Below are 14,437 nucleotides of genomic sequence, written 5' to 3'. Positions count from 1 at the left end.
AGGAGCAGGGTTGGGCACCCCTGGTCTACACTATGAAAGCAATCAGTTTTAAGTGGACAAACATTTTACACCTGAAGCGTCATCCACTTGTGATCCGATCTACCAAAACGCATCTTAAAACCAGGTGTAAACAGGGCCTCTGTTTCTTTTTGCTTTGTTTTCAAGGTTTTCATGCTTTCATATAAGGACCATGGTGGCAACACCCTCATAAATGAGAGATTTACATAGAGAGAGTCTAGAAATGCGTTCATTTAGCCCATCAGTGTTCTGGGAAACTGGAGTGGAATGGTGGTTATAACATATACACACTCCTGCATGGCCTGCCGTGTCAGATGGAGAGGCTGAGCGCGAGTGTGTTTAGTTTGTGAGAGATTAGCAGTGCACATGAGGACAGACAAAAATGCATGCCATCCTGACACAAGACAGCAGATATTACTGAAAGTCCTCTTTCTAACATAATTGCCCCCAACCACACATTACATAACCATAGCCTTACAGTATGCCACTAACAGACTTTTTATGCATTCATCAGGCAGATGAGCAAGTAAAACCATTATGAAATGGGTAGTTACATCTCTAAATTCTGATTAGAGCAACAATCAAAGGCGTATATAGGGACCAGAATATCATAGTGTGTACCAGAGTATCATATCATTTTTGGTGTGAATCAGTAAGCAACTCAGGACATCCTAGAAACCACCTCAAAATCACCTTGCATGGCTCTAGGAGAATGAATTAGCGACTGCATAGCTACACCCAGACATCCAGATCTTTCGCACAAACAAGCACCACTCCCGTTTTATCGGAATACATGAATCTAGCTACAACTAAATGTAATTATTAATTGAACAACTTTGTCTCCGCCACCTATTGTGCCCAGTCGTAAAATCACTGTAACGCACAGGCCTCATGCAGCTTTTTGCTTTAATGAAATCTAATTTAACTAATGAATTTATGCAAAGCTATGATAAGTAGCAGCTCTGGGATCTCGTTCCTGAGGGCAGATGAGGCCGAAGCTGCTCTTTTCTATTACCCCTCCATCTCAGATGGTGTAACCATGGTGACCTGTCAGCCTGCATCAGCTGGAAGCAGCCTAAAATAAACACTCACGGAAACTGCGTCTGATCTCTCATCTCTCACCCCCCCTACAGAGGTGTTGCTGGACCCGAGCCGGACCTGGTGCCCGTCCTCCACGTGCCAGGCCGTGTGCCAGCTGAAGGAGTCTGACACGCCGCTTCCGCAGTTGGTGCGGTGCAGCGTTTGCACACTTGAGTTCTGTTCCGCCTGTAAGGCCAGCTGGCACCCAGACCAAGACTGCCAGGAGAACGTTCCCATCACCTCGTTTCTACCTGGAGAAAGCAGGTACTGTTGTCTTTTAAAGGTTTAGTACAAGCTGTGCTTAAATGACAGCACTTGTGGCATAATGTTGATTTTTTTTACTTGTCTCTACTTTTTAAAAAAAGCAAAAATGTGGGTTAATATGACAAAACATGCATGTTAACATGTTTTTAGTGTGAAAAAAATTCTACTTTTCTATGTAATATCCAATATTACAACTTATTTTTGCTGTGACAACATAATGCCTTAAACTGACTGTAAAGTGACCAACCAAACATGAAAGGGACCAACTTTAATATACAAGTTTTAAGAGAAGAATTAATGTAAGGGGTTTTATAAAATTGTACATTACCATTCAAAAGTTTGGGGTCAGTAAGATTTTTGAAAGAAATTAACATTTTTATTCAGCAAGGATGCATTAAATTGTAAAGAATTGACAGTAAAGACATTGAGGCCAACAAGTAAAAAGAGATTTCTATTTCAAATAAATGCTGGTCTTTTGAACTTTCTATTCATCAAAGAAACCTGAAAAATATATCTTAGTTTTCACAAAAATACTAAGCTGCACAACTTTTTTCAACATTGATAACAATAATATTGATATTATTGATAACAATTAGAAATGTTTCTTGGGCGGCCAGCAAATCAGCATATCAGAATGATTTCTGAAGGATCATGTGACACTGAAGACTGCAGTAATGATGCTGAAAATTCAGCTTTGTCATCACAGTATTAATTTACAGATTAATGTGTATTCAAATAGAAAACATAATAAAATGAATACTATTGTAATAATATTAACAATATTTTACAGTATTACTGTAACGCTTAGATCCACAGAAGACAAAGTTGATTATAAAAGAACATAAGATTTATTATGAACTCAGAATAACAAGCCAACATACGAAACAGTGTGCTAGTGCACAGACAACAACTGACAATGAACTGAGGGACCAAGTAGTGGTACAAACAAGGTTAATTGAGACACGGCTGAACTAAGAGGACTAATCATCAGTAACCATGACAATTCATAAGTGGCGGGGAACTAGACAAAGGAAACATGTGACTGAATGAAACCAAAACAAACTGAACGTGACTGTGACAATTACTGTTTGTACTGTATTTTTAATCACATAAGTGCAGTCTTGGTGAGCATAGAAGACTTCTTTCAAAAACATAAAAAAAAATCTTACCAAGCCCAAACTATTGAATGGTTGTGTAAGTTTCTCGTTTCTGCTTTCAAATGATTTCACTGCTTTTCCACAGAAAATTGGCTCCATTCACTTCATTTGTGTCTCATGTAACACTTTTTTTTTTTATAAAGAAAATAAGGGACGAGTCAAAATTAATTATTTTTGGGGGTACACTGTGCCACAAATGCTGTTGATTGAGGTTGATCTTTTATCTGAGGTTATCCTATCCTGAACTATTCCTTTAAGTCTTTCTCATCTTGTCTCCTCCTCATTCGTCAGCAGCTACGCTCAGTGTAGTTTTGTCTCTGATGTGCGTTTAAACATTCCCATCCTCCCTCCTGGTCGGTATGTGTATCCAGCTGTCACGATGAGGCATGTACAGTTGATGTTCAATGTTGAGAAGTCGACATTAGATTTGAAATAAAATACCTCCTTAAAATTCTGCCTTATTGAACATGCTCATCATTCAGTCGAAGAATGGATCTTCAGCTAGTAGATGTTGAAGTGAATTTTTTTTTTCTTTTTTTTTTCTGCTCAGTAAGCCAGAGATGCATGCACAGGTGTTATTTGACATTCATGTCACACGCACACTTGATTCCAAAGCAAAAGCATCATTGAGCGGAGTTTCTGATCCTTGATCTCGGGTCTTACAGGAGTGAACACTCAGCCAGCTCTGAAGTGAATTGCTTCACTAATACACACTAGTCATAATACTCCAAAGAGCCTTTCAAATTTACAGCTCAATTTCTGTATAATTTCATGTTTTAGATTGCGCCTAAACTCCTAAGTATATCTCAGAGTGAGAGAATCAGTCTTTAAACAGCATGAAATTAAAATGGATCCCATTTACACTTTAAACAGACTGTTGTTTCCTCAAGGAGCTATGACCTGACTCTTAAAAAAAGTGTAAATCATGGATTTAAACTAAATTTAAAAAGAAAACATTTCATGGCCTCCCTAGGAACTCGAGCAATGGCCCTGCATGGAAAAAAAATGTTTTTAGGTTATTTGACTTTTTTTTTTTTAACAATGTGCTTGAATAGATGCATAGAATAAAAAAAATAATAATAATTCAAATGTTTTCTTTGCTACTTGTGTAACCAGGCAGGGCTTCTTCTTTTCTTTCTGGCCCAGTTCACCAGAAAAAATAAATAATTATATGTATATGTACACTCACCTAAAGGATTATTAGGAACACCTGTTCAATTTCTCATTAATGCAATTATCTAATCAACCAATCACATGGCAGTTGCTTCAATGCATTTAGGGGTGTGGTCCTGGTCAAGACAATCTCCTGAACTCCAAACTGAATGTCAGAATGGGAAAGAAAGGTGATTTAAGCAATTTTGAGCGTGGCATGGTTGTTGGTGCCAGACGGGCCGGTCTGAGTATTTCACAATCTGCTCAGTTACTGGGATTTTCACGCACAACCATTTCTAGGGTTTACAAAGAATGGTGTGAAAAGGGAAAAACATCCAGTATGCGGCAGTCCTGTGGGCGAAAATGCCTTGTTGATGCTAGAGGTCAGAGGAGAATGGGCCGACTGATTCAAGCTGATAGAAGAGCAACTTTGACTGAAATAACCACTCGTTACAACCGAGGTATGCAGCAAAGCATTTGTGAAGCCACAACACGCACAACCTTGAGGCGGATGGGCTACAACAGCAGAAGACCCCACCGGGTACCACTCATCTCCACTACAAATAGGAAAAAGAGGCTACAATTTGCACGAGCTCACCAAAATTGGACAGTTGAAGACTGGAAAAATGTTGCCTGGTCTGATGAGTCTCGATTTCTGTTGAGACATTCAGATGGTAGAGTCAGAATTTGGCGTAAACAGAATGAGAACATGGATCCATCATGCCTTGTTACCACTGTGCAGGCTGGTGGTGGTGGTGTAATGGGGTGGGGGATGTTTTCTTGGCACACTTTAGGCCCCTTAGTGCCAATTGGGCATCGTTTAAATGCCACGGCCTACCTGAGCATTGTTTCTGACCATGTCCATCCCTTTATGACCACCATGTACCCATCCTCTGATGGCTACTTCCAGCAGGATAATGCACCATGTCACAAAGCTCGAATCATTTCAAATTGGTTTCTTGAACATGACAATGAGTTCACTGTACTAAAATGGCCCCCACAGTCACCAGATCTCAACCCAATAGAGCATCTTTGGGATGTGGTGGAATGGGAGCTTCGTGCCCTGGATGTGCATCCCACAAATCTCCATCAACTGCAAGATGCTATCCTATCAATATGGGCCAACATTTCTAAAGAATGCTTTCAGCACCTTGTTGAATCAATGCCACGTAGAATTAAGGCAGTTCTGAAGGTGAAAGGGGGTCAAACACAGTATTAGTATGGTGTTCCTAATAATCCTTTAGGTGAGTGTATGTGTCTGTGTATATATAAGCATGCTATTTTTGCTAAAAAAAAAAATAGCTTTCTTTCTTTCTTTTTTTTACTAATTTGTTTTCTAAAAGAAGAACATTTGCAACAAGCATGAAATTATATAGCGTCATTGCTGGAAAATAACATATGATGCAAAATATCACTGATTGGTTTGTAGTTTTTCACATAACAGTTGATGACTTTGACAGGACATTTATGCTATTTTTGTGTTAGTCAGTTAGTTATATTGGTGACAAATCATCAGAATTTGCTATAGCAAATATATATTTGCTATATACATCACAGAAAGGCAAACATTAAGTTTACAGGGCATAAAAAAAATGGATCAGTGAATGTAAAACTTTGATTGGCAACTAGCCTAAAACTTTCTCACGCTGGCCCCAGGCCAGCAGCCATCCTTGAGCTATAAAATAATATTACTAATACAGTATATTTCCTTATTAATAATATGCCCATTTATCATAATATAATCAAATCTGATGGACAAAATCAAGTCTCATGATTTCTACATGATTTCTTGATGAGTGTTCCGTAAAATTGTGAAATTATGTTGGCCTTGTTGTGTGTGTAGAATTTATTTAAAAATTTAATTTACTGATTTTTTTTTTATAATTTACTGAATTTTCAGCATCATTACACCAGTCGTCAGTGTCACGCGATCCTTCAGAAATCAATCTAATATGCTGATTTGATGCTTTTTTTTATTTTTACTAAATTTCAGGGTTTTTTATCAGTGTTGAAAACATTTAAAATGGCTTAATATTTTAATATACTGCTTAATGTTTTTGTGGAAGCCGTGATACTTTTTTTTCAGGATTCTTTGATGAATAGGAAGTTCAAAAGAACAGTGTAAAAGTCTTTACTGTCAATTTAATCCATCCTTTCTGAAGAAAAGGATTTCTATTTTTACCTCAAACATTTGTGTATATAACTCAAACAGTAGTGTATAATCAAATCAGACATAATCATATTACTACTATTATTCTGATTATTAATAGTACTTCACTAAACTGCGGTGTTGCAGTACTGTGAGTCAGATGCGGTTGTGAGGAGGAGCTCCTGCTGTTTAACGGGCTATGAGAGGTTTGCTGCACAGTGTCACTTCTCTTAGATCAATAGATTGGGAATTGTCCTGGAAATGAATGGGCTTGTACTTGTCAGCTCGGTCCCTGTGGGTCAGCCTCTTCATTACCAGTGAACACTGTCCCTGGCCCAACACTTTAGTACATAGAAAAGAGATGGGCCTGTCTGCGTGGGAAATCTGTTCTAGAAATTGAATTTACCAGTACCATATATATATATTTTTTGTCCTGTGAAAAGCTATGATGGGGATAGTTTTTAGAGATGCACCGATACTAAATTTCTCCGCTAAAATGATAAATTATACCGATAGCCGATTATTCAGAATGATATCTGTCGATACCGATAGTTTGCTTTTCTTAAGGGGAAAAAAGGTCTCTTAACTAATGCTGTAAACTGTAAAGGGAACCCTCTCATTTTGTACATTACTATAATATTAGAGGTTAAAATTAACAACAGAGCCCAAACTATTATATTCAACTGCTAGTTATTTCCAGGTATAATAATAACACTGAATTAATTAAAAGCTGAAATGTTTGTGTACTCATTTGCACATAAAGTAGTTTTCATAAACACCTGTCTTCGAACATACATTTATAATTAACAGTCAGTAAGGTCCTCTCTAGTGTTTATTTATAGCTAATTATCTGTGAACACTGGATAACTTTCCTGAGGTAAATGCAATGTTTAGTGACTTATTGTTCACAAGCTGACATGTCTCCGTGGTTGAAACACAGATTGAGTGATTACTTGAGACGTGATTCATTTCAGAAGTATCTTTCAACATATCTTTTTATTGTTCATTCATGTTTTTTCGTGCTACAGTATTAAAGTGGAAGAAAAGACTCGCGCTCCACACTACAGCGATCTCACGTCACATTTAAAGGGTTAGTTCACCCAAAAATGTAAATTATCCCATAGTTTACTCACCCTCAAGCCATCATAGTTGATTATGAATTTCTTCTTTCAGTCAAACACGGAGTTATATTAAAAAAAAAATCCCGACTCTTCCCAGCTTTATAATAGGAGTGAATAGTACCTTGTTTTTTAAAGCCCATAAAAGTAATCTATACGGCTCCAGGTGGTTATTAAAGGCCATCTGAAGTGCAGCGATGCGTTTTTTGTAAGAAGAAAAAAATCCATAATTATAACTTTATAAACTGTAATCACTAGCTTGCGGTAAAGTCCGTAAAAAACGCAGACCTGGCAACCATGACTACATGCCCTAAATTCAACACAAGGAAAATGTCTCTTCTTCAAATGTATTCTTCACACACAGTATGAGTTCCAGTCTGACAAGTTCCCCCCCTCCTTTTCATTAACAGGATATAATCGTCCCTGATCCCCAGCTATGAAAAGAATTGCTTTTATCGGCTGATACCGATTATTGGCCGATACATCGGTGCATCCCTAACAATTTTAACTCTTACTCTTTTCTTTTTTTCTTTAGTTCATTCTTTAAAGCTGATGATGACGACGCCCCCATCAAACGCTGTCCTAAATGTAAAGTCTACATAGAAAGAGACGAGGGCTGTGCCCAGATGATGTGTAAGAACTGCAAGCATGCTTTCTGCTGGTACTGCCTGGAGTCTCTGGACGTAAGTACACAGTGTCCAAAATATCTCAGCTTAACACTCTTAACTTCATGCTGCTATCTTACTGTATTTTTATTGGCCGTGTGCGCACCACTGAGTCGCCGTGTTTAGTCCTTCAATCAAGGCCGTAAATGCAACAGTGTCCTTCATGCTGCTGTCCCGAACACCCACGTAGATAATGACCGGCCTCTTGTAAATTGTGTGTTTGACAGGACGACTTCCTCCTGATCCATTATGACAAAGGACCATGTCGGAACAAATTAGGCCACTCCAGAGCCTCGGTGATCTGGCACAGAACGCAGGTGGGTGCTCATGGGAAGGAGCACACGTTTTCTTACTTATTTTCTTTTCTCTGCAGTGTTCAAAACGAGTACACGTGCATCTACACGTGACCAAGTCATAGGCATCCATTCAGACACAAGTGTTTGTTCACGAAGTAAGTGGTTGTCTGGTTCGAGCAGGTGATACCTGCTGTTTCACAGCAGATTATATGTAAGAAGGTCTCTTTGGGACAAATTCACTGAAATTATTCATCAAATGATGGAGAAGAGCAGTAGAATCTGCCATATATTTAGAACAGTTTAGACTAGCACATCTTAAAAGGCCAACTCGGGTACTCCCACCTCCCTTCCTTTTTCTTTTGTTAGACTAAATAATGATAGGAGAATATCACATTTGAAAGGGCTGATTTAAAAAAAATAAAACAATACTAAGAAAATATCAACCTCTTTCTTGGATTAAAGGCATATACAAAAACACAAGGCTCATTAGTCCCACTGTCCATTATGTACTTCTTAATAGCTTTGAAAAAATACATTTTCGTATGGTTCAAAAATCAGCACAAATAGTGTTGAAAAAAAGCCTTTAAGCGATGTCATTAGGAACTGAGAGAAACATAGTATGCAGAAAAGTCTGTTTGAAACAACCCTCCTAATTTCCTTTCTTGAAATATGACACACCTTCATAAATTATATATATATATATATATATATATATATATATATATATATATAATATATATATATATATATAATATATATATATATATATATACACACAGTGTAGATGCAAAAGCCTCTAAGTGCCATCTGAAATTTTTCTCTAGAATGATCATTTTTATCAAGCTTGTATATTTAAGTTCAGCAATTTCACTTAAATGGCAATGAAAATAACCTATTCATAGTCATTTAAGTGAAATTACTGAACTTATATATATATATATATATATATATATATATATATATATATATATATATATATATATATATATAATATCATAAGCTTGATAAAAATTATCATTCTAGAGGGAAATTTCAGATGGCACTTAGAGGCTTTTGCATATATATATACACACACACAGTATATATATATATATAGTGTACAGCATATTTTTTACGAAGTTATGTATATGTGGAAAGTATGTATAATTCATAATAATGTTTAATTTATAATTATAATTCGAAGTACTTTTAATATTAAATATGTATTAATATTAATCATGGTACCATTTGTTATGCTAAGGTAAATTTAGTTGATTTAAAAAAAAAAAAGTATTGTATCAGGAATATTTTTGTAATTTATAATAATGACAGTTTTGAGGGGAAATTAGCTTAATTGTTATGAAAATGTGTCAGTGCAAAAAAATAAAATAAACTTAATGATCCTTTTTTTCTTTTTGCAATATGTTTCTTTTGTTTTTCTTTTAATTTTAAGGTGTAATTCTGATACCCTTATTCGCCTTCTAAACCTTGAGTTTCACACGCTCGTCGTTTCATATGCTGAACATAATGTCGAAAAGGTGAGATGGCCATGAAACTACGGAGAGCTTTCAGTACCGTACTTTTGCACAAAGACATCTGTTGCTCTGCAGGGAGGAGTGAGTCATATTAAGCTTCATAAGAGCGCAGCGGCTCTGCTCCAGCCCTATGAGTTTGAATTTGACAACGTTTCAGCCGGGCAGCATCAGAAATTTGATTCTTTATGAATTAGTAAAGACGGGAGCTGCCGGTCCAGGGTTTGAACCTCAGGGTTTGGCAACACTCTTCCATTACGCCACTCTACTCTCCTCCTCTCATGCCATTCCACACAAGAGCTCTGAGAAAGAAAGAGACATAAAATGGAGGGACATTTACATAGAAACAGAAATAGTGTGCAACGCTATAATTTGTCCCATGATAAATGGGTATTGTCATCTTCGGAATGCTGAGAAGATTCCGCATGGAAGAATAGAGGTCTATTGTGTCCTATTCCCTGTTCAGAATTCAGAGATTGTTTTGCCTCCAGAGAAAATTAGTTTTACATGGTGCTTCTACAGTGATGTGAAATATGTGTAATTTTGTTGGCCCATGATGTTGACAGATTCTATATAGTTCATGCATAAGATGAACTCAATCTCTGTTCCATTTTGTAACAGTTATAAATTCTAAGGATCTGACGCCCCTATGTGGTGGAAGATGATGCAGCATCAGAACGGTGGATTTTAGTTTACTTGGACATTTTTGCCCTTTTTTGTTTTATTTTTGTTCCGTTTCTTACTTTTATTGATTGCAGAGTAGAAAGACTACTAGAAAGGATGGTGAGAAGGAGGATGAGCAAGATTAGGAAAGAAATGTGTTCATATATTGTCTAGCTTTTACTAAAAACAAACAAACAAAAAAACTGTTATTTATCTTGTGATCACTTCAATTTAAACAAGAAACAAAATGACTCAAGGTTACACTTTATTTTAAGGTGTCCTTGTTAGAGTGTAATTATACATTTAAATACTGCGTAATATTAATTAACTACATCTACGTACTATCGGGTTATTATGGTTAGGATTGGGGTTTGGTTTAGAGTAAGTTGTGTGTAATTATGCATAATTTACGGTTATTATTATAGTAACTACATGTAACGTGTTAACAAGGACACTGTAAAATAAAGTGTTATGACTCAATATATTAAGGAACATTTCAATGAAAAGATTTAAAATGTACTCATCCTCACCACTCATCAAATTTAGCAAGAATTGTCCACAGTTTTAAAACCGTGATGTTTCAAAGTGGCCATATACAAACAACAAAAAACATCAATTTATTCAACAATAGGCCTAAACTAAAATACAATTCAATTTCTGAATTAAAATTCATTTTGATATTTTTTGGAGGGCATAAAGTAAAAAAAAAAATCAGGGTGTCCTTGTATCATAATGAAGAGAGATTGAAAAGAATAAAAGTCTTGACTTTTTATTGAATTTAGTTTGTGTTTGTGTGTGTATGTATGTGTATGTATGTATATATCTAAACTTGTCTTGAAAATGGTAGTTTTTAAACTAATATGAAACCAACTTGAATGCAAAAAGTACAAGAAAACCTGTACATGTGTTTTAAATAATTTTGTAATTTTGAAAAATATTTTCTTTGTGGACGCTCTTTCTTATCATTGACGTTCATATGACGTTTTCATCTGTTTCTCCGCAGGTTGTTGGAATCTTTGCTGGTTTCGGCCTCCTCTTACTGGTCGCCTCTCCGTTCCTGCTTCTAGCTACACCATTCGTGCTGTGCTGTAAGTGCAAGTGCAGTAAAGGCGACGACGACCCTTTACCCACCTAACAGCTCGGCGTGAGCAGTCCCTGTACGAGGAATTCCGGTCATCTCCTTTAATCCTTTTTCTTTTCCTCCTCCGCCTTCGAGCTCTTCATCAACCGGTGGGACTTGCGCATTTGAAGCCGCAACACGAGCCATCTCACGCCACGGTTACTGTCACAGCTAGCTGAGTAGGCTCCATCCCCACAGGCCCGATGAGACTAAAGCAGACCTCGTGAGGCTGATGCTTGCTTAGGTGGAGGATTCGACAGGTGGGGGGTCCCCTTAGCGCACCCCTCAGACGTTGCCGAAAGAGCACGGTGCTGTTCCATCCGGGCGCTTGACTATTTTGTGGAGGTTTCGCATATGTGGCTCTTATGGAGGGTTCTGTTCTAACAGAAAATATATTCAGTGTGTTTGTCTGTCTGTTTCTATGTTCATAGTAGCATTTCAGTCACATGGCCTATTCTTTATTACTTGTTTTACACAGATAAGGGGCTTTTCTGACACCTTTAAATGCTCTAAAGAGAGCAGATTTTAATTTCTGGGCTCAAATATACAGCTTAATACTACTTTACATGTTTATTATAAGCTAAATTGTAGATTCAAAATGTTTTAATAGCACTTATTGTTCTGTTCATGTCACTTCATTGTCTTTCAGTCTAAACCTAGTTTGATTTTGCTGGTTTTGGCTGTTGATGTCATCAGGAGATGATATTTGCCAACGAAATTTCTCTCAGTGCACTTAAATACAGTTTTTAGCCTTGAGATTGAGTCACTGACGTCCCTGGATTTAAAGCATAAATATGATTCCAAAGCAGGGCTGTTGTGTGAGTTTACAATGCCAAATATTGGCCCACTGAAAGTGTCGCTCAAATGGCACTTAAAGGCTTATCTGAACACCCAACATCTAAATGCGAACTGTCAAAATACTGCAACCAAAATTTTTTTTAAAAAAAATTCAAATTTGTTTCCTTTTTGGTAGCTAAAGTTGAACTCTTTTCTTCTTTTTTTTCTTAGATAGTAGTTTGTATCTCTCGCAGCATTTGGGATTTTGGAACAGTCACTGTAATTCAGGCTGGGATTATACACTGATTTCAAGACTGTTTGGCTTAAACATCTTTACAAGTCCAGCACTGTATCTATGCAAGTTCATATAACTTGTGGTTTCTGCTGTCTTGAACTGAATGGATTATATGGACAAGTTAGTGTGTTCTAGTTAAAAGGAAGAATATATCAAATTATGTTCAACAGTTCCTGAAAAGCCATTACAAATACTTTTTTCTGTCATTTAATAGACTGGTTCTAAAATATAGGCATGAGACTGAATGTCAACATCTTGCCTGCACCACCTGGAATAGCAAGTGTGTGTTGTATCATATGTACCTAGAAATATTCGAATCAGAGCACCTGCCATATGTGTAGCTGTATAATATGTAGCTCATTAGGTTTCCTCAAAATCCTTGGTGCGATTTCATCATCTCTGCCATTTTTCATTCATGTTATGTAATGGATGTGTGCCATATCGGAGGTTGATATGACAAAGTGAATGTTTTTTTCTTTTGTAATACACCATTCTTTATCCTTCTGGAACCCACAGTATTTATAAAGTTGATTTCTGGTGAATATTTCATGTTAGTCACCTCCATCCTTTGGTAGCAACCTGCATTATCCTGTTTTAGCCTTAAAGTTTTTGAGTACCTCACTGGTTTTCTCTCCCGTAGCTTTATGTTTTTTTTGTTTTATTTTATAATTATTTATGTATTTATCCTCAGGTCCTCTTAGATGAATAATTTTGGCACTTCTTTTGAACTTGTGTGACGCTTAAAGGTATACCTTTATGCATATGTATCTAAAATGTTGTATATGAAATGGCCATGATATAGATCTCAAAACTGATTTTGGTACATTATTCTGAAGTAAGAATCAGCATGATAAAATGAAAGCACAGCATCATTGTCAGTTATGAATAGCACACAAGTTACTCGATCCAGCTGAATCTAATTATGCTCATTATTCAGCAACGTTTGGCCATTTCATGTAAAGTAATGCTTATATATACATGTATATATTGACAATCATGCCAAGCAGGGTTTTAAGACATTGATGAGGGATCATTTGACAGTGGGTAAATATGTACTCAAAGCAGAACTCCGATGTCGTATGGGCTTTATAAATTTAGCTGCTTGTATATTTTGTTTTGTTGTGATACTGCATTTGATGTTCTTTTTTATTGCATACTGTGATTATGAAATATTAGTTGTAGAATATAACCGTTTCCTTCAGGGTTATTGAATTCAGTCAAGTGCTGTTTTTATTCACTCTTTTTGTTTTTGGGTTGCGTCATCATTTGAAATGTAATTTGTTCCTATTCCTAAATCTAATTAGAAATAATTGTGGCTTTACATGTAAACCGGGAAATACTCCTTGATGTACACTATAGATCTTGCAAACAACCAAAAACTGTATGGTTCCTGTTTGTAGGAATTTGCTTGTTGCACAAAACTTAGCCTTGCAGATTGGTTTTTATATTTCCAGATGAAAACTCTTGAAAGCTCTTATAGTTTGGAGTTAGAGCAAGAATTTGGAAAGCATGTCTTTTTTTCTTTCTTTTTTTCACCACAGTGGTCTGATGTTTGTATCGATGTCTGTCTTTCACACTCGACTTTTGCCTATTCCAAATATTAATTAGGCCTATTATTTTATTTGGTTCGACTTGTACCCCTGTAAAACGTGACTGGGTTTTTAGGGACCTTGGCTTTGCCATTGCTTTTAAAACTAGTTTTGCCTTTCACTCTTAGATGGCCTTTTTATGTATCATGTGTTTGTTTTTGATACATCATAAAGAAAATACGTGTTTTATTCTCTATAAATCAGAACCAAATTCCACTTGTACAGTACGATGTAAAATTGCATGTATGTGAAGTCTTGAGGATAAAAAAAATTCAACTACAAAAACAACATTTTGTATCATCTGTGCCACTAACACTGTGACATTAAAATGTATTCATGTTCATATTTTCCTGTTATTTTGTTTATATTTGCATTTTGGTTATAATGTCAATAAAACTGTTTAGTAGGCCACTGTTGAAAAAATATACCATTAAAAACATAGATTAAAAAAAAAATTAAATTCAGGATGTGCTGAAAAATAAAACAACGTTTGCCAAATATGGCTAAGTAAAATAATTTCCTTCACCTTTTCATTTAATAATTTCATATAACTAGGCAACTGCTTTGCACTTTTAGTTTTGTT

General features: G+C 36.3%; 1 protein-coding gene across 2 annotated transcripts in view; it reads left to right on the top strand.

The window, feature by feature from the left end:
* Positions 1–14,198, top strand: part of rnf144aa (ring finger protein 144aa) — a 41,117-nt gene extending 26,919 nt beyond the window's left edge. The window contains exons 5-8 of one of the 2 annotated variants that reach the window (XM_084394353.1): positions 1,152–1,362; positions 7,474–7,621; positions 7,831–7,920; positions 11,077–14,198. In XM_084394353.1, coding sequence (XP_084250479.1) covers positions 1,152–1,362; positions 7,474–7,621; positions 7,831–7,920; positions 11,077–11,208 — 581 coding nt within the window. In that variant the 3' untranslated portion in view covers positions 11,209–14,198. The remainder of the gene's footprint in view (positions 1–1,151; positions 1,363–7,473; positions 7,622–7,830; positions 7,921–11,076) is intronic. The other variant, XM_084394354.1, reaches the window with a different exon arrangement.
* The last annotated feature ends 239 nt before the right edge of the window (positions 14,199–14,437 follow it).

This window comes from Rutilus rutilus (genome assembly GCF_951802725.1).
Source record: "Rutilus rutilus genome assembly, chromosome: 21".
Classification (NCBI taxonomy): Eukaryota; Metazoa; Chordata; class Actinopteri; order Cypriniformes; family Leuciscidae; genus Rutilus; species Rutilus rutilus.
Note: the sequence above shows the minus strand (reverse complement) of the source record. Positions and strands in the feature narration are given on the sequence as shown.